The sequence below is a fragment of the Wasmannia auropunctata genome, unplaced genomic scaffold, assembly GCF_000956235.1.
Source record: "Wasmannia auropunctata unplaced genomic scaffold, wasmannia.A_1.0 LD333473.1, whole genome shotgun sequence".
Classification (NCBI taxonomy): domain Eukaryota; kingdom Metazoa; phylum Arthropoda; class Insecta; order Hymenoptera; family Formicidae; genus Wasmannia; species Wasmannia auropunctata.
Genome location: NW_012029417.1, coordinates 50,218 through 71,490, shown reverse-complemented (window position 1 = coordinate 71,490; position 21,273 = coordinate 50,218). Strand labels below are relative to the sequence as shown.

At 32.5% G+C, this 21,273-nt stretch overlaps 1 protein-coding gene across 2 annotated transcripts in view; it reads right to left on the bottom strand.

Annotated features, from left to right (window-relative positions):
* LOC105460039 overlaps positions 1-4,348 on the bottom strand; it is a 5,369-nt gene extending 1,021 nt beyond the window's left edge. For both annotated transcript variants that reach the window (XM_011706480.1, XM_011706481.1), the window contains exon 1: positions 4,252-4,348. In XM_011706480.1, coding sequence (XP_011704782.1) covers positions 4,252-4,257 — 6 coding nt within the window. In that variant the 5' untranslated portion in view covers positions 4,258-4,348. The remainder of the gene's footprint in view (positions 1-4,251) is intronic.
* Between the last annotated feature and the right edge of the window lie 16,925 nt (positions 4,349-21,273).

Here is a 21,273-nt window from a genome sequence, read left to right as displayed (position 1 = left end):
TTTTAAATTACAATAATTAATATTTAAAAGTTATCAATATAAATTTTTTTAACAGAAAACGAAGCCCAACATTGCCCCCGTGTGCAAATATTGAAAACATGTAATGATGTTTATCTTTAATCGTATGCGCGTTCTATAGGCACATGTGCATTGAGCGTATCGAACTATCGCTTGATACGAGAAATGAGAGGTTATCACTACTTTAATATATTGCAATAGTATCCGTCGCGTATATGTTCGCAATTTCCCTTCTTTCCCTTATATACCTATATTGATACATACATGTATATATGTATACAGTATAAGCCAATAAAAACTCTCTATCGATTTTTTTTTGTAACCGAATGATTGCGCAAAATATCAAAATACGTCAACTTTGTTTTTAAAAGGTATAATTATAAATATTCTATTATATAACAATTATACATATAATTGTATAATTATAAATACATATATATTATATAAATTCTGTGTCATTTTATCCTCTTTTGTGTCTCAGGGTATCTATTATGGAAGTATTCGGAATAGATTCCGATCGGAGTTTCTTCAGCTTTTTTTAGAAAGACACAACAAAAATCTAGGGAATAATTGAACACTTCCGATCGGAATTCATTCCGAATATTTCTATAATAGGTACCCATCAGGGTAGCTACCTCTTCGAAATTCTCAAGTGACAATGACCAAGCTGCACTGCAGTTGTTTGTTTTGAAGGTCTTTTAATTATTATATTTACAACTATCACAACTCTTTACAATTCTTGTTTTATTAATTTGAACAAGTATTTCTCGAGAAATCTGAAAGTCTTAAGTAATAAAAATTAATAATTTGTAATTTACAAAAATACTTGCTTCCGTAATCAAATGTTCGAAATATTCTTAAGCAACTTTCATGCAATAATAAAGTCTCTGTTAAAAGTTGTGGCGGACATTTCCAGCGTTATTCTACGACACTCATCCACTTTTGACGTAGATCTTGCATGGAATCCGAGGTTGTATAAATATTATTTTTCAAGGGTCCCAAAGAAGAAACTTCTAATGGATAAAATTGAGAGGACCTTATAAGCCGCTCAATCGGATCTTCTTCTAAAGATAGATAAGTGCAGTAGAATAATACCGCTCGGAAATGTTTAAAAACGTCAACAAAAGGAATCTCTTTTATAAGAGGTCTTAATACGGAAATCAGAGGGCAACGCATTTCAAACATTTATTGAAGTAAATTTTTCTGTAAACTGCGAATTTTTTCAACTTTACCTCCAAATTCAATTACGGAAAAATATTTGTCCAAATTGAGAAAACAAAATAGATGTAAATTAAGAGAGAATAAAAAGAAAATAAGTTTATATGTTATTTGACTTCTGCCATTTATAATTTTTAAAGGAATAACTACTCTTAACAACGGGATGTGGCATGGTTATTGAATTTATTACAATTAAACGTCTTCCTTGAAAGCAAGCTTGGCGTTCCAATGTATATCGCGCAAATCAGTTGATTACAAAAAATAGGATAAAATGTTTTCGTTGGTTTTCTCTGTACACACACACACACACACACACACACACTCACTTACTCATTCATTCAAGCACACTCGCGCGGCCACACAGTGGATATCCCAGATTTTAATAGCCAAACTGCGCCAGTATGTTCAATGGACAAAAATGAGAAAAAAAAAGTTACACAAATGTAAGCCGATCGAAGCTTTATTAAAAAGTTATAATCACAAAATCGCAAATATTTATTAAAGAACAAAATAATTCCGATTATCGTCGACAAAAATGATTGACATTTTCAAATGGAACATTAATAAAATACAGAAATTTTGTACCCTATTAATAATAATAACAAACTTTCCTTTTTTGTAACATATTTTTTTGTTCCGCAACTTTTTAATTAAGATTTTAAAAATTTACGTTTATTAAATTTTTATTTCTTATTTTTACTTATAAAATATACTGACACAGTTTGATCATTAAAATCTTGGGACACCTTGTGTAAAACAAAATAAATTAGGTATATCGGCTGTCCATTTCTTCGCTGTACTCTAGATCGTTAAAAGATAAACAGGGCTCAATTTATCTTGTATAAATACTTTCTGGATACTTGGAGAAAGTGTCTCTAATTAAAAAAGTTGACCCATCTAACAATACTCTTCAGTCGATTATTCAGCGGTGCAGCATTCTGTTAATGCATTATCCTCTTATCATTCATCCGCAGTAATCACCTAAACTTGAAACAAAGGTATATAAATCTCTCAGCCGCACTCGTCATAAAATGGTCGACTACTTCTGCGAAAACATTATTATCTTCTGCTTCTTTATATGATTTCATTTTATATGGTTAATATTAAAAGATAATCGTTGAAGTGAATCTCATCAATACTCTTAATCTTATCGCGTGTGCTCAGTTTTTCCAATGAAATTGGAACGGTGACGTGGCTGTGTGGCTACACATCATGGCATCTTAGGGGATTAAAGGATACGAAGAATCGAAAGTCAAGAGTTTCCTCCCGAGCAACCGGCGATATAAAGAATTGAATGCCACAAATCCGCAATACTCGCTTCTCTCAAAAGGATCGTACGGAGACTTCACGAACATTTTCTCCGCCAAGGGAAAAAGCCGCCATTAACGGACGCTTCATGTTTCTCTCCTCGAGTGAGCAGAGGAGAAATTTCGGTTACAGATAAGATAGAACCGTCATGAATCGGAAAATTTCGCATTTGGTCCTAATAACGTCAGGAAAAAAAATAAAAATAAAAAACTTTGTTTCTTTCGCTAAATCCTATTTGCCAAATGCGAGAGATTGATTTTGTCAATGTCGACTGAATTCCGTTTGTCTTCTTGATCGGATATTTTGTGAGCATTTGTTTTATTATAACTAAAATATTATGTGTTTGTAAAAGGCTTTATCAAAAATTATTGCTTTAATATTTCCATTATTGTAACTATTAATACAAGTCAAGGACTCGTTTAATTGTAATTACAATTAATCGACGTTTGATAAAATGAAAATTGAAGTATCTATAGTAAAAAATTATATTGTCATTAACTACCAATCAAGCCGCCAATGAACACTATACGCGAAAAGTTTTACGTAACCGAAGGAAAGTAAAACAAATGACTTTCACTCTCGCAGTTCTATCGATCGTTTCAAATTGATGAAGTGATGACGTTGATGCACATCTCTCTACCAAGTGGGAACGTACGCGAACGTTATCAGGTTACCAGCAGATAAGCCATTATCGTGGCTCGCTAATTTTCTGGAATGGCTTTATTCGATATAAAGCGACGAGAGAGAAAGAGAGAAAGAGAGAGAGAAAGAGAGAGAGAGAGAGAAAGCGTACGATTACCAGAAGTAAGGGTTAATTATAGTACATGTAGAAAACGCGCGTAGCATTTACTTGTGCTGCAAATGGTATAAGTTTTTTAAGCTAAAGCAAATAAACATCCGCTTCTTCGGTTGCCTTTGAAGTAGTTAAATTTTGCGGTATTAAATTTTACAATAAGAAGGTAATTTGAATTCTAAAGTTTAAAGGTTTTTTGATCTTTTACAATTTTCTTGTATTTATTTATTAGCACTTCTTAAAATATTTAGGAGATTATGTTAAAATGATAGAACGGTATCATTTCACTGACTGTGGCTTGATGTACCAAGTAATAGTATAAAAGAAAAAAAATTTCGGAGAATATAGTAGAGAGAATATAAGTTCAGAGAATATAATATTATATAAGTTTCTTGACAAATAAAAACGATGTTTATTTATTTAGTAGTTAAAGATATACTGCTATTATAATAATCTTAACTTGAAAAGTTGCATATGAATTTCCTTGATTTATCCTACGTAACAGCTGTTGATTTACTTTTAACACATTTTTCTTTTCTTATTAATTAATAAATTTTATGTTATTGCACAATATAATGTGTTTTATATTGTCTCTAATAATAAATAATCAATTTTACATTATCGCACGGTCAACGAAAAGATTAATCAATTAATGAAATTTGCGAAATTTGTAACTTCTTGATTAACATTCCACGGCTTAGTATGCTAATCCTCGGGAAACTCGAGACAAGCTTAACTAAATAAACGACAATCGTTAACAAAGCGCGCAACACGTTTGAATATATACCCTTATAATCCTTATTTAATCAAGCCGTAAATAATTGCGAAAAGTAATTACAAAAGCAGTTTTTTATAGCACATCAAGAGTCGCGGTCGATATAACAAAAGTACGTATCAGAGAATTGTATACAAACATTCATCAAGAAGTTATCTCCTGTGCAGTGTGCGATAAAGTATTCCAACGGAGGAGCATAGTTGCGCCTTTTCCCAGGACAATGGCGAAAGTTTCACGTACTGCGAACGACTTGACTGTCGACCGGCGGGGATCGTTAAAATGGTCCAAGTGACTGCGGAAGCTTCAACGATACATCAACATCACTTTGCGTGGACCGGTGCCAAAAATTCGTTTTGCCTTACCTTTTTAAAATATACCTTATAGATAGCGTTTTATAAATAAATTCGAAACATTTATATAATTAAACGACGATGAAAACGTCAATTCTCTTTATGTGATTATCGAAAAGTTGCCGAAGAAGAGAAAACTAACGAAATGTTGAGGCAAGATTATACACTTTCGGATAACACCAACATCGCTTCCTGTAAATGCTCATACGTATATTGAAGTCGCATGTCTATTTTCTATCCAAATATTTTCAAAGGCCTCTTGGGTAAAAGAGATTAGAAAAATATTAAAAGATAAACGTGTAACGTTTACTGGTCGGAGTGGGGAGGATAAAAGCCTCTGGACAAACTTCTGAGGAACGATGAAAAAGGGAGGAACACGGACGGGTGTCGAAATGTGTAATGTTCTATTTTCAAAAGATCAACACGTTCGCGGAAGCGATCGATTGAGCAAACGATCGATAAAGCAAATAATGAAGCCCCGGTCAAGTTTACGCGAGACGGGAAGTGATGGAGAGATGATTCTTCTTCGCGGCGGTTTCGCGCGAAACGTACACTATACACGCGTACACGTTACTTTCAATCTCTCCTGTCACAGAGATCCTCCGGTCTTTGCATACACATCTCTTGCAGGTATCATTTTATCTTTGTTTACTAAATGTCAAACAATGATAAGATTATACCTAAGCAGTACTTTGGGAATTTGAACGTACCCCAGAAGGGATATCGCTGCGCGGTGACGCGCGCGATCGAGGCCGCGCTTAAAGATGTAAAAAAAAAACGTTTTTTTTTCTAATAGAAAAAACCGTTTTATTTCATTGAAAAAATACAAATTTAGTTTTTTTTTCTAATTCCGATAGCACAACTAATTAGTTGCAAATAGTATTTATATAATTATATAATTAATTTTAATGTGATCTACATTTAACTTTTACAAAAGAAGATTTTAATTCTTTTTCTAAACAGCTTTTCCTTAAGCAGAATTTATTATAATTATTCAATGAAGTTCTTGCTTCAAAATATGTCTCAAAATCAATATATTGGTTTCCTCGTTCTACGTAAAGATTAAAATGATGATAATTTAAATCTATCTATAAAATAAAAAATCATAAAAAATTAACTTATATTAAGCAAAATATAGATATTAAATAAATAGCTGATAAAAACAAAATTTTGAGAAAAAAACGAGGCTTATGTTTTTTTCTTAAAAAAAAACGTATTTTATGAAAAAAAAAACAATTTTGTTTTTTTTCTATTTACATCTCTAGCCGCGCTGCTCAAAGCGATCGCGAGAAGGCTTACCAAAATCGCGACATTTCCCATACTGCACGGAAATTTGCATCAATATTGCTGCAACGTTGTAATATTGCTACAATATTGCTAAAAATTGAAATGTTGCTGCAATTATACGTGTCGACGTATAGATAGGGTTGTCATCCGTCCTCTTTTTCCCGGACACTGTCTTCTTTTTTAGGGCGTCTGCAGGGGTTGTCCCGGGGGATTTTCCGAAGGTGTTCGGGATTTTAGGATTTTCAGAGAATTTTCTAAATATTTTTACTCCTTCCGCGTAATTATTTAGAAACAAGCTGTTAACCTACTACACACGCTTTTTTTATATGCTTTTTTTTTATATACACCTTCGGGGAGGAGATAAAAGAAGTTTGATATTTTTATAAAATAATATATTAAAATTTAATTTTTATTTTTGAATTTATTTTGTAAAAATAATATAAATAAAATTTTGTAATTCAGTATTAGATATAGAAAAAATTTAAATAATTTGAAATTAGAGTAAATTTAATATTTAAAATGATATAATCTTAAGAAATTAAGCTTAGTTATTTACATATTTAATAGTAATAAAATATAGTGCCAGCAATTGCGGTTAAACTAGGTATTATAAATAAATTATAAACTATGAGGTAATTGAATAATATAATGATTTGTATTATTAGAGTAATAACTATGTTATATGATGAAATATTCAATGTTTAAGTTATTTTAATACATAATGATACGCGGGAGGAGTTAAAATATTTAGAAGATTCTCTGAAAATCCGGAGTTGCACACGAAATATTCGGGGTTTTTGGCTTGTAAGTTCTGTAGTCTTGAAAATTTTGATATAGCAATCCTACGTATATAGATCATTATTCCAGCGTGTTCGATCCGAACACGCGAGCACCCGGAGCAACACTCGTCAATTGCGTGCGCGTATATACGGGCGAGGCGAGCGGAATCTTGTTGATTTCGTGAAAAAAATAGGATCGCGGACAAAGACGTGCGCGCGCGTGATTGACGTCGACGAAAAATCGGTATACGTATCTCGGGCGCTATAATCGAGCGCGCCTACCTGTCGATCGGTTATTATCTGCATTGCATGTATCGCGTGAGTTTACCGACAACGCTCGTTCGACGTAGGCGATTGTGAGCGACTTCCCCTCCCCTCGGCCGGCCGTTGATTAACGCGCCGTGCGCGCACTACGCGAATTTCGGGAAGAAAAGCACGCACGGCCGCTCTCTACGCGTTTATCCAGTAGAGAGATAAGCGGCCAAAACGAGGTCGACGGCGGATAAATAATGTCGCTCAGAGAAAGAAAGTGGCGCGATCGTCCCGTTAAGATAATATGGATACAGACATAGTAGAGTATTTAAAGGTATCACGTCGTATAGTGGTATCGCGTGAGACGCGAAGGGTGATCCTCTCTGATACACGGAAAGAACGATTTTGCTGGAAGATAAAAAAAAAATATGAAAATAATTTTCGTTACAGCATCATCAAAATATTTTGCCGGAAACTCAAGAATAATAAGCATTGCTGTAAAAAGTTTTGATATTCTAGCAATCAATTTGACTTTTGAACAAAATTATTTTGATGATGACCTAACAAAAATTATTTTCAAATTTTTTTTTATCTTCCAGCAAAATCGTCCTTTCCGTGTACGAGTTCCTCTCAATGGACTTATCTTCCGGCTCGAGCAATTCCGCAGGATTGTGAAAATATTTCGGATTACTAATTTTGACATACGGAATAATATTCAACAATTTGTTGACGGAACAACTTTTGATTGTTTTCACAAGTTTTGACGGTAAACATACGAAAAAGATGCGAAATGTATAAATTATAGGGAAGGCTGGGGGAGTTGAAAGTAACAGAGGTAGGTTGTAACAGATATAACTTATATAACTTTGTCTAGTGTGTCCGTGAATACATCCAATATTTGAATTAATGAATAAATAATAAATATGAATACGAGTACAAATATTACTTTTTTCATATTCGTGGAAAATTGAATTAATACTTTTTATGCGATTTGAATATATTTGTGATTACGAATATTTTCGATTTCGCATTCACTCTACACACTAAAATTCAAACTTCGAGATTGGCAATAGAGAAAATGAGAGCTATTGCCAATACTTTTATTGGGGATTCTGAGGAATTTATTAATTAAATCTATTAATTAATAAATTCCTCAGAATCCCCAATAAAAACATTGGCAATAGCTCTCATTTTCTCTATTGTGTTTCTTAAACTTAAACCAATCTCGAAGTTTGAATTTTAGTGTGTAGAGTGAATGCGAAATCGAAAATATTCGTAATCACAAATATATTCATTCAAATCGCATTACATAATACATTTTATTTACAATCCACGAGATGCTAAAGTACTTAAAATATCTTATAAAATTAATGTTACTGTTATTGTAATTCGTAACAAATTACAATGTTCGATTTTACTGTATCTTTTTAATTTACAAAAATATAGAGAATAAAAATTATATATCATAAAAAAAATTATTGTTGTAAATAAAAGACTTTTAAATAAAAAATGTGTTTTCTAAAATTTTTTTTCAAACTTTGTAAGTTTTCTTTATCAAATCTGGATATTAATAACAATATATAAATTTATTTTTTACTTTCTTTTTTACCTTCCATTTTGTATGAATAAATGTGAATAAATCATAAAATAATCATAAAATATTCACGAATAAATATTTTTAAAAGCCCACAAGTTTGAATAAATATTTGAATGAATATTTTCTTAATGTAAAAATTTTGAATGAATATGAAATTGTAGTCCAATTACGAATTTTTTGTATTCATCGGACACACTAGACTTTGCCAAAAAATAGAGATACCCTATAATATTGAACTGTCGGTTCAATATTATAATTAACGTCGCTCTGTTGGCGCCATGACAATCGCGTCGCGCTCTGCTCGCGTAGTGCACGCTGTGTGTGAAGTGTCTGCGCATCACATAAGTAAATATTTCTCAATGTTATTATTTGGATTTCATTTGTAAATATTGAGCTTTATTGGCAATTACTTCTAACTCGCATACTTGGGAGATCAATCAATGAACAAACAGGGGAGGCACCGGTATTAAAAGTAATATTTTTTTTAAATAAATAAATTACCAGCTCGTTATTGTAAACAATAGTCAAAATAAAAGGCCAAAGACGAGCGAAATACAGGTGTCAGTTAATATTCAATATAACTATGTAATTTTACATCTCTAGCTTCCATTCGAACTTTCTGATTCAATGCAGCTTTGATTGAAACAGAACCGTATTTCATCACGCTGTTAAACAATGTAATGAGTACTGATGCTTACTTGCATCTAATAAACGGCACGCAGTTCGTTGAAGCTAGAGTATGCAATATCACATAGTTATATTGAATATTAACTGACACCTGTATTCCGCTCGTCTTTGGCCTCTTATCCTGACTATAATATTTTTTTGTTTCCATAAGATAAATAGCGTTGTTACTTCCAATCCCAAATCGGGGTATATCTCATATTAAAGAGCTACTTAAGCAGAGTCGAATGACATATATCACTTATTTTGGGGAAACATGAGAGAAATTATGATCAAAAACAATATAATGCTTTCATATTTATTGATAAAAAGTTGTTAAATAAGACACCGAAGCATCTCGGGAATTTTAAGAAACAAAGACTGTATAGCGTTATTTAAAGAATACGAATAACTAAAAGAAAATTTTCGGGTGATTGACGAGCGACGAAGAATTTGATACAAAACAATCGTTTGAATTCTGATTTCGAATAACGAACATGCTTAGGTACATGCTTATCAAAGATGTGTTCCATTTGGCACTCGTAACGCTTGTGATTCCAAGAGCGTTGCAAGCGCCAAAATTCTTGATGTCTTACTTAACAATATCAATAAATACGATAGCATTATATTCTTATTGTAGATTCTTATTTCTTTCATGTTTCTGATGTTTTCCTAAGATAAGACCACTCTCCGTTTAATATAATTTGTACATACGTCTTTAAACTTCTTTATGTGTGTATGACGTATGTGTGTGTGCAGTCGGAAAACAGCCAAACTTAACTTTACATATTTATGTACAGTATTTCACCTTTATTATATTTGTAATTTTTTCACTTTATTCTATTTGACATCCTGAAAAAATAAATTTATATTCCTTATTTATAGATACATTTATATTTACAAATTGAGAATTATATTTATATTTATAATTGAGAAACATTTAATGTTTTAGACTTGAAAAGAGTTGATTCTTTAATTTGGAAGGGACTCCACATATATACAATAAAAATTAATATAAAAAGTAAATAAATAATTTAGTTCGGTAAAAAACTGACATTTTTAAGGTAATAGTTTGGCTGATAAGGATCACAAGCTTATTGTTAATGATGTTAAACATATACGATGCTATTTTAACTCGATTAAATTGGTAACTGTGGAAATATGGATGGTTCTTAAATTAATAAAATCGTGCAAGTAAATTTTACATATTAACAAATTTTAAATTTAAGAATTTTAAGGACTTTTTATAAATATATAATTAACTGTTAACTATTTTTCTTGAAAATAATGTCATCTAAACGTGACATTAACGTCTCATTTTGTCGCACACATTCCTGTAGCTTAGCTTGGAAGTTATGCATTGCGCATCACACCACCGTCATGTAGTATTACGGTAATTTCCTGCTGAGAAGCAACTATGAGTTTATCTATAAGCGTGCTAGGTTTATTAACAAATATTTGCTCCTGGAAGTGGCCTCAAAGGAAAGAAATAACAAATATTCACAGAATAAAATCTGTTAACATAAACAATTCACCTGCATGGTATTAATTTAAAATCGTTATGTTCGTATATAACTACTTTGTGCCCTTAATCCACTTAATCCAGAACTGCTAAAATGGCGTTTTGTGTGTGCTATCGAATGCCATCAAGTTCGTGATCTTCCCACTCGTTGATCAAATTATATAGCTATTATGAAAATGTCAGATTTCTTCTGCCGGATTCTACATGTAGTATATTATTGGAATATAACGAGAAGAGAAAAGCTCGATAATGCCTCTTGGGAATATGCTAGCTCATACATCGAGAAGACCGACGAGAAATTGAGAGAATATAAGAGAGCGGACGAATGAAAAAGTTAATTGGACATAGTTCTTCTCGCATGAGGATTGTAAATTTTTTCTTTTTCGTCGCATTACGACATATTTCCGTATACTAATGCGGATTTTTAAAAATATAGGGCACAATGCAACGTAATAATCTGCAGTAGTAGCGTTCGTCGACAACTTTATAATGAAGTACAGTCTTTTTAGTTGTATTTCCCTTAACCTTTTGACAATATTAAACTTTGTGTAGTTCAGATTGTTGTTGCCTTTCCTTCAAGAGATGGCAGAATTGTGTGTATATCCGCAAATATATTAAAATTAAATTTAAAAAATTAAATAATTGAACAAATAATTGAGATATCATTTTTGTATCCATTAATTGTTTATTGTTCATAAATATTGAGATTTTTGTTGAGATATACAACGTTCAAAACATTCTTATTGCCACAACTTTCATATTAAATTTTGATGAATTAATAAAAAAAAAAGCAAATTGCGATTGTATTTCCAGCATAGTTTCGCTTTCACAGATAGACTAATTTAAATGTTTCTATTTGTAAATCGGATTTTATATATCAGTTGTTTTACGAAAGTTTACGAAAAGTTTTTATAACTTTTTTTTCAATCTCTTCGCGTACTGTACGATAGAAATAGAAAATATCTCTTGTTATTGACGAATTGTTTTATATACAGAAGATTTATTACAATTATTATTTAAACGTACTGAACGTTGTCACACAAATGCGGAAAAAACAAACTGCAAATGCGGCCTAATTAGTAATTGTCAAATCTGGAATTTCATAAATCTCGTGATGAATAAAGTTAAATAATTATACGAGATAACCTGTTATGTGAAAATGCAAAATTCATATATATACAGGTTATTTACAGGTGAATACACGTTATCTTCACGAGTCTTTATGCACGGCTAACACTCATACGTTACGTACGTAACGCATATCGCACATCCTGTAACATCGCGCATATTATATCACCACGCACTCGTTCGAGTGACGTGTCGATGCAGATAACGCAACTCACAATCAGTCAGCAGACAATGTTTTTAAATGTTCTTTAAATATTTATGTTTCATTAATTATATACTATATTATTTACTATAATTATATAAAAAATAATATTTATTAAACATATTTATAAACATTCATTAAATATTTATTTTACATTAATTATTTATTTGAAATAATGATTTACAGAAGATATATTTATTTAATATTTATGTTACACTAATAATTTATTTGCGATAATAATTTGGAAAATTTATTTAACATTTATTCAATATTAATCTAATATTTAAGAATCGCGAGTACGCGGCGAAGTTCAATTACTCGTAAATAAAAATCTTAGAGAGATAAAATAAAAGGCATGGCATTGTAAGATTTCTTATCTTATGTTTTAATAAAATGATATAATGATGCCTTGAAGCGAAAATCTTTAAAATTGGGGTCTAAAGCCTAAAACACATTTAACCTGTCTCTTTGCCTAAATTTCTTAAATGTATAAAAAAAACAAGTTTATTTAATGTTAAAAAAACATTATCTTAGAGTTATTAAATTTTAAATTATTTAAATATTATTAAACATTAAATTACTTAATATTAAAAAACTTATTATTCAACTAAAAAAATATTTATTTAATGTTAAAAAACTTTTTTAATGGTAAACTATCTTTAAAATGTTTAGAAACGTTCGTTTAATATTAAATAAATACATTTTATTAAATGTAAAAAATGTTTTTTAAATACAATGTTAAAATAAATGAATACTCTTAACTACTCAAACAAATAAATATTTTTTAATAAAAAGAGGAACTATAGAGCACAGAACGTTTTTGAAACGTTGTAACGTCAAAGTGAACGTTTTTTTAACGTTGAATCTACCTATGATAACTTTCTTATATTGTTACTGTTGTTGCATTATTGAAACTAGAATCGCTTATCCGGGAGTAGTATACGTCGCACCGTCATCAGATAGACGCGACAGAGTTTCATTCTCGTAAATAAAAATTATACAGAGTAGGATGAAAAGCGCAGCATTATAAGCTTCTTTACTCGTTTTCTAACAAAATGATTCTTTAAGGGCGAGCCAAGAGCTCTTAGATGAAAGTAAATGAAATTTATTTTGAGAACATTTTGTGTGATTTTGTGTAAAAATTAATTTAGGAACCTGATATTTATAGAAGTTACACGATATTGAATAAGTATAAATTATTGAATCAACGTTTCTGAATGGTGAATTGCAATGTCTTTTCACATTTTATCGACATTGCAATTTAACAAACACTGGATATTTCTTTAATGTCATTTTAATTAACGCTGAACCTACACTTCGCAATATGGCAATTAATCGTTTCTGAGATGATTCAATGTTTGTGTGCTGGATATCCCATTAATTTTAACGATTCGTAAATATTTTGTTCCATTGCTAAAAACGTTTAAAGAATATTTCTTTGCTGATTGAGCAAAATTTCCCTATACAAACAGTTTTCTGTAAACATTTTTTCAACCTAGATACATATACCTACAATTACATATCGACCGTATATCAATCAAACGCCCGTGACATTCCCTTAAAGACGATATGACATTTCTTATTGCCGGAGCCGAGAGTAACATTGAGCAAAATTGCGTAGCGTTGGCAAAAGTGTGAACTCGAGGTGTAAAATATAAAGTTTAATCGAAGAAAATTGAGGGAAAAAAAGAGGGAAAGGCAAACTTTATTAACTCGTAATATTTTACGCGTCAAGTACAAAGCGGTACTCCACCCTGATACATGCAAAGTGTATAGGGAACTAAATTGATTCACGCCCGGCGGATATCGGGTCCATTGGGACTCATCTCAGTTGAATGTCAAAGTGTCAATCGACGTTTGTTTCGTCCGTTTCTCCCCACCCTAACCGCTTAAAATGCCGAATCGAGGAAGGAACGAGGGTGGGATAAAACAAACGGCGAGAGATCCACGCTTTGATGGTTGACATTCGGTATAGAGATTGGGTCCGAATTGACTCGGTATATCCGTCGGATGATCGAACGATATTTTAGCCTCTCCGGCATCAAAACAGACAATTTTAGCGCCAACAGATGAACTGTGTATTTAGTTCCACTCTTTTTTTAATCTACAATCCTTGGCTATATTTATTATTTGACCCATCATATATTTTTTAAAAATATGTTGATTTCTATGAATCGGATTGATATTATGTTTCTATCAATCTGTTATGTTGTAATCTACTAAAGATTGTAAAAGAAATAATTGTGTCAGTAAAATAAATACTTTTGCTTTAATGCTAAAATGCGTCACTTATTTATCACAGAGGACACGAGAAAATGTAAACTTGTTAACAGTAGAAGCGGCAGCAAGAAAAGCGAGTGTATTTTTTAGTTTTTATTACAGAACGTTTTATTTGTCACAGGAGTTTTAATTTAAACATTTCACGACATTATTGTTATTAGAATCAAGGCTTTAGTTACAGCCGCGCGAATAATGGTTTAAACAAAACATGAAACAAAATATACATATATCTTTATTTTTTAAAAATTAATCAACAGTATCAATACTGTGTTTTTAATAATTAAAAATATTTCAATAAAAGAGGAAACTTTATTTTAGATATGTAAAAATAAAAACAAGTGTTATTCTCGATCATTTAAAAAAAATCTGAAATCCGTACGTCTATAATAATATGGCCCGGGATTGTAATATAAATATTTATCTGGAATATTTCCTAATTGTATTCACCTAGCATGTTGCATCTTCAAGAAACGGAAAAATATTCCAAGAATCCATATTGAGTAACTACAATACTTTGAAAATTGTTTGCAACGAATTCTTCTCGCAATTATAATTATGCTCATTAAATATCTCGTTGTACGTATATGGCATTCTTTTGGCTTTGCAAGAATGATACGGAAAATTATGTTTCGGTGAACCGATAAATAGAATATCTTTTAAGTAAATAGAAAAAAAAATTAGTTCTCTTTGCCTATTTTTCCTTTAATTAGGATTCTACAGTCGGATAAAACAAGCTACAAAACACGACAGAAAAATTTGCCATCAATATATGTCACGTGCTTCGTGATATAAAATGCTGTCGAATGTGCAAATTGTTTTCGCTGCTTTTAACTATTTCGACAGTTCTGATTTTGCATTTTCACTGCAGTTTTCGACGTATATTTTATAGAGATACGTGCATTAAACGGAAATGAAAGCGCGAGTATATGTCATGTATTTAGAATATTGTTGGTATCAATTTACTCCTTTCTCTATCTTTTCCCTTTTTGTCTCTTCGACCTCGCGATATCATCTTAGGAAAATGATCGAGAGTCTGATAAATAAGATTGAACGCGGGGAGAGAGCGCCGTACCGTCGTATACGGCCGTTACAAAATAGAGCCGCGATAGCGGTCTCTAGGGCGAGATATCGGGGGGCACAATGCCTTTCCCTCCACCGATGGTATCGGAGAGATTTAGGACACGCTGGATATTGGCCACTAATCACCGTTAATGCTACCTACCGCAAGCCCTCCGAGTATATTTGCTTAAAAGCTCCCGGGCAGGGCGAAGCCTACTTGCATAGCCATCGGCGTAAGACGTCGCGCGTCAAAGTAATGAGACGCATGCCGCAACATTTGCGTACAATCCCGATAAACCACCGCCGGCGGTCTTATCCCGCCGCCGTGCGTATTCATTCGCGCATTACCATACGCATTAGCGCGTCTAACGCTTTAAATTAACGGTCTAATTGCCCACCTATTATCCGTTTCGAATCGAGGGAAGGAGACCGGGGCAGGGGGAGAGGGGGGGGGGAGGGGATTTTGCAACGCAAACGGAAGGTGCAAGCGTAAGTGTGTTCAGGAGCGAGCGTAATTCAACGGCGTCAATAAATTGCGCGCGCGGCGCGTTTCGCGTCGACGAATAATTATACGTCCTTAAACTTATACAAAGTAAATACAAATATATATAGGTAGATAATGGCGAAATGTGGAACGCGAGCGTGCCTTAAGTGGTTGACGAACATTCGACCGGAACGCGAACTGGAGCATGAATATAATATAAACGATCCTTACAGAGAGAGAGAGAGAGAGAGGGAGAGAAAGCGCGCGAATTGATATTAATGCTTAAATGTACGAGCTGCTCCGGTGGCGCGGAGCTACTTTACGACTTTAACGATTGAACGGTATATATATGTATAAGATGTCGCGAGAGAAAGACAAAAGGCAATGAGGCGACGAGAGCAACGTAAGAGTCGAGGAGCACTCAAAAAGAAATATATACGTATTTCACCCGGCTTCCGGAGCGACCGGAGCTTCGTTTTCGCCGATTCCGAGTGGCTTTTAAAATTGCAGCTGAAAATTCCACGTTTGTTAATCTCACGCTGCGAGACCGAACAAAACGGATGGGGGACCGTTTATTTAATTATTTCTAGAAATGTCCGTGCTCTACTTTTCTCTCTCTCTCTCCCTCTCTTATTCACTCATTCGCGGGAAGTACGGAAACAGAAATCACGACTCTTGGATAATAATTAAAGCTCCTGTACATATCGATTTGCGAGCGCTCGAAGCCGCATCGGGTAACTCCGGCTAGTTCGGGAATCATCCTCTTCCTCTTTCCCGTAATTAGCCGAGATGTATCCGCGCGGGCATAAACGATACGTGTATTGTGAGCGGAAAGGTCGAGAGTCGAGCGCCGAGATAATCAGTATGTATACGTATAAATAATTAACGGTCCAATGCGGTAAGACGCGACGAAGAGCATCCACGTGCTAATCAATATATCCCTTAGGAACTGATGTACCGCCGACTCGTTAAAATTTCAGGACGTTTCCTTGTGGCGCGATAAATCACGCCGCTGCTGCTCATATATGTCCGAGGTGTCGGGCAGCCCTTTCGAACATTCGTTCGCTAAGAATATATAGAGAGTCGAGACGTTTAGTGAATAAGGAAGGTGGTTATAAATCGAGCAAGCGTGGCAAGCTCTGAGAGTTCCGTGAGCGACATATGTTTCCTTTAGAAAGATTTGTACGGGATCTTCACACGAATTCTACTTCGTGCAGGCCACTCCTCTCATGATATTTGCAGAGAGATAAAGATTAATTTTGGATCAAAAGCATAAATAGTTGACCTAAATAGTTTATAGTTTAACAAAAATAGAGACGAAAAATAGACAGCGAGGAAATTGAGAGGTAAGCTTGAAATGAAGTTTATTTAAAGACGTGGATTTATAATAACGTATGCTCTCTGCTATCGCGGTAACATATTTCTCGCTACTTTCTTTCTTGTATTTTTTGTTGCATATATTTCTATATGTTCATATAACACACGGAGTGGCTCATAACAATCGCAATATTTCGATTGCGTTTTCGGGATGTATTGCAATAATTATAATTGGAAATGTCATCAGGCAAATAAAAATATGGCAGTCATAAAATAGCTTTTGAACAATTAAATAATTTCCATTGTAGAATTTGCTTGTAGACTCGCTACTATGCTCACACATACACTGACTTGTCATCTGTTATTGATTTTCACAGCACGAACAGTATTGATTTAACCGCGCTTAGCTGATTTTGATTTCTCATTGACTACGTGTATTAATTATAGCAACGTGCAACTAACATTTGTCACTAACATTAGCAAATTTCAATTATTATACGCAAGTTGTTTAATCTTAATGTAAAATCGCAATCAGGAATTTATTTTATTTCTGATCAGTCGCAACACGTAATGCAAAGTTATACATAATAAAATATTTGGAACCAATTCGATATTCTGAGAACAAAATATTCGACCTAGGATTTACCTCGTAAATCATTACGTATTTTAGAACGGTAACAAATTGGCTGGCGCGCGATCTTGGTTTTTCGCAGCTCGTTTTTGCGACGTGCTTTTACGTGAAGTCATGGCCTGAGCCGCCCCGCGTTCTTATCCTTCGAAACGCGATCATTCTCTGTTAATAATTAGCTTTTGTCGTCCCGCGCAATTAATCGACTCTTATATATGATTAATGATTTGCAGGAATATATCGGGATGATTATTACTTGCCAAAGCAGCCTGTACGTTCGAAGCGGTAATCAAAGCGACGGAAATTGTAAATTATAACTTCACTTTTTTCACGCAACATTTATGAATGACAGTTATTTCTTTTAACGACGTTTGAATTCGGATCCATATATTTGTGTCGTACTTCGGGTTTTCCGCCGAGATGCGATTGCACGCGTTTTTACCATAATTATTGGTTTGCGGGCGTAAAGGCCACGAACTAATGCACGCGTCAACCGATCGAGTGACGTGAGTAACGAAAAATTTTGAAAATTTTCATTGAACACTTAATAATACATATAACAGTATATTTGGTCGAAGTACACGGAAAAAAATAATGTACCTAACAGCCGACAGCACCTAAATGAAAATAAACTTGTTAATTCAATATTAATTAAACCAATACGCCAGGCACTTGTTTCAATAAAATTTTATTTATTCTGTTAATACTGTTATTGCTGATGAGCGAGATTATTTTCAATTAAACTGTTGGTTAATGTTATCAATACATCATTTCTCTTCCGTGCATACACACATAGTTATTTTTTAAATTATATAAAAAGTTGCCTTATAAAACTGCAAAGAAATAGATATATTATCCTATTAAAAGCATAAAAAAATAATTTTCAATTTTTGTTTAAGTTATTATGTAGATCTTCTTAAATAAAGTCAATACGTTATAAAAAGAAATTTTAAACAAAAGTCACTGCGTTTAAGAATATCTACAGAACTGTTATGCCACTATAGCCAATTTAAATGCGGAGTCCAATTGATTAATTACACAACGTAAGAGCTTTGTTTTTTTTATATCGTAACAATTAAATAACAGGCAAATGAATGTTCGATATTTATATGGAGAAAGAGGGATTCACATCGAGATTCACGCGTTGTCAATCAACAACAGCCAAAGCAACGAGATGAATACCAATCGTCAGATATGTGTGCCTCCGTTTCGTTTACTAAATATTACAAAATGATTGTACGCACCGACCCGTTAGTCAAGGCAATATGCTGCGCACATATAAACGAATGCGCGCAACACAAAAAAATATTTTAACTATTTCTTTTAATGAACGCTTTATTATTGGGGATGTTTTATTTTTTTCCTCATATATAAAAATAATGTAAATAATAATATAACTCGTAAACGACTAGAAAGAAAATCAGACTTCATTGCACATATTATTGATCTTGTCATCAAACTTGCCTCATAAAATTGCAATGAGAAATAGAAATATTATTCCATTAAAAGCATAAAAAAATAATTTACAATTTTCGTTTAAGTTGTTATGTGGATCTTCTTAAACAAAGACAATACTACTTTTTAAAAACATTTTATAATTATATTAGTGAAAAGAAGCTAAATATATGTATATAAACTAAGCATATTGTGTATATTTTGCAAGATTTATGCATCAATGTAAATACATTAAACATATATGTGTAATAATAGAGGAGAAAGGGTGGCTGCGTGAGATAGATGTGAAGTGATGAGGTACCATGATGTCTCGTATAGTTTGTGTTGAATAAAGGAATAATCATTAAAATTACTTCATTACAGTCTATTTAGACATTGTGGAATGATTACTAGTCATTAGTGCTTACTCCGTTTGCATAAAACCTGAATTACAGTTTTGCAAAAAAGCAAAGATTTTTACATACTTTTATCAACATAATTTTGAGAAATGTATATTTTTAAATTTAGTCTAGCTTGAAGGCCTTGAATGTGGCTATCAAATAATGTAATTGAATTCAGTGTGTGTATTAGACGTAATGTGTATTAATCCGATATATAAAGTTACATTATGTACCTATGGGAGAAGGTCATGGACCATTTGTATTACGAGCGTCGACAAGTCCTGTCATTCCTCATACGCAATAATGTTACATTAGCTCAGCAGAGACATTAATTTAAAAAATTGTATTTTAAGCTAAAGAAGTTATTTAAAATATCATTTGTAAGTAAAAGTATATTTCATTAAAAATTTCTAAAACTTGTTTTTTTAGCGGAGCTTATTAGTATGCATAAGATCTACTCAGACATCATTATTTGTGATTCTTTTTTATAAACGAAAGTTTATAAAAAAGTCTTTTTATTAGTTGGTAATATGCCATGACCCCTTTCCTATCTCACATCGCAAGCTTAATTTTTTCCCTTTTCAGTAAATTGCAAATTACGTTTGTTCGACATCCGATAAACTTCTACGGATAGGATGATTGGTAAAATTCTATGGCTAACAAATTGTGTCAATAAGAATTATGTCGCATTAATATCTATCTACGGACAATGTATTATTTTAAGAAAACAAAATATGACGTTTAATCATCCCCTTATCTCTCTTCTATAAATAAAACTTTGACATTTCCAAAATATAAAACTGTCATTTAATTTTACTTCCCTCGGTATTCGTTATTTGTGAATAGTAAAGATCCAAGTACAAGTAATATTTCTTGTGTTTCATTCATGTGAAATGAAAAGAATATGAAGGTTCATCTGTCGAACGCAATATTCCTCAAAATGGTTAATACTGAAATATCGCGTTTGCTTTATCGTTTTTTTTTCCGTAAGAAAAAGATTTATGGTTTTTTCTTGAAAAGAGCAAAAGAGAGAAGAAAGGCAAACGTTCACGTATTTATACGCAGTATTTTACGGGATATATCTGAATTGATCCATCAATCATAAATGATCACGATATATGCTACGAGCCAACGTGATTATAGTACTCGCTACGGCTGCTCATTATTCAGGGAGTGCATTCGAGCAAATGTTAACTTCGCTGAGTACAATAATTATTGTGCAAAGGCTAAAGTTTAAACAATAATTATTATACGAAGTTGTAAGCTTCCGCAAATATGTGGGTTATATATGCATAAGTACGTGTATATGAATAAAGTTCACATTGACACTCCCAATGGTCTATCGATATCCGCTATTAAACTTGGACGCAGTTATGTTAATGAGGAAATGATTGGTTACTACGCTTTCTTAAATTCGCTATTTTCAGCGCATTCAAAAATTAATAATTGGCTTGATATTTTCGAACAAACTTCGACTTTTTAACATACAAAAGTTTGTGAAATTTTATTTGATATATTTTATATTGTTTATTTATATATCTTACTGTCTTTCGCTTACTATATATATACACACGGAAAGAATGATTTTGTTGAAAGGTCTAAAAATTTTGCTAAAAACAAATCTGAAAATAATTTTTTGTTGAATCATCAAAATAATTTGTTTAAATATTAAAACTGATAAGCATTGCTATAACGTTTTGATATTCTAGCAATTGTTTTAACTTTTGCACAAAATTATTTTAATTATTGAATAAAAATTATTTTCAGATCTGGATTCA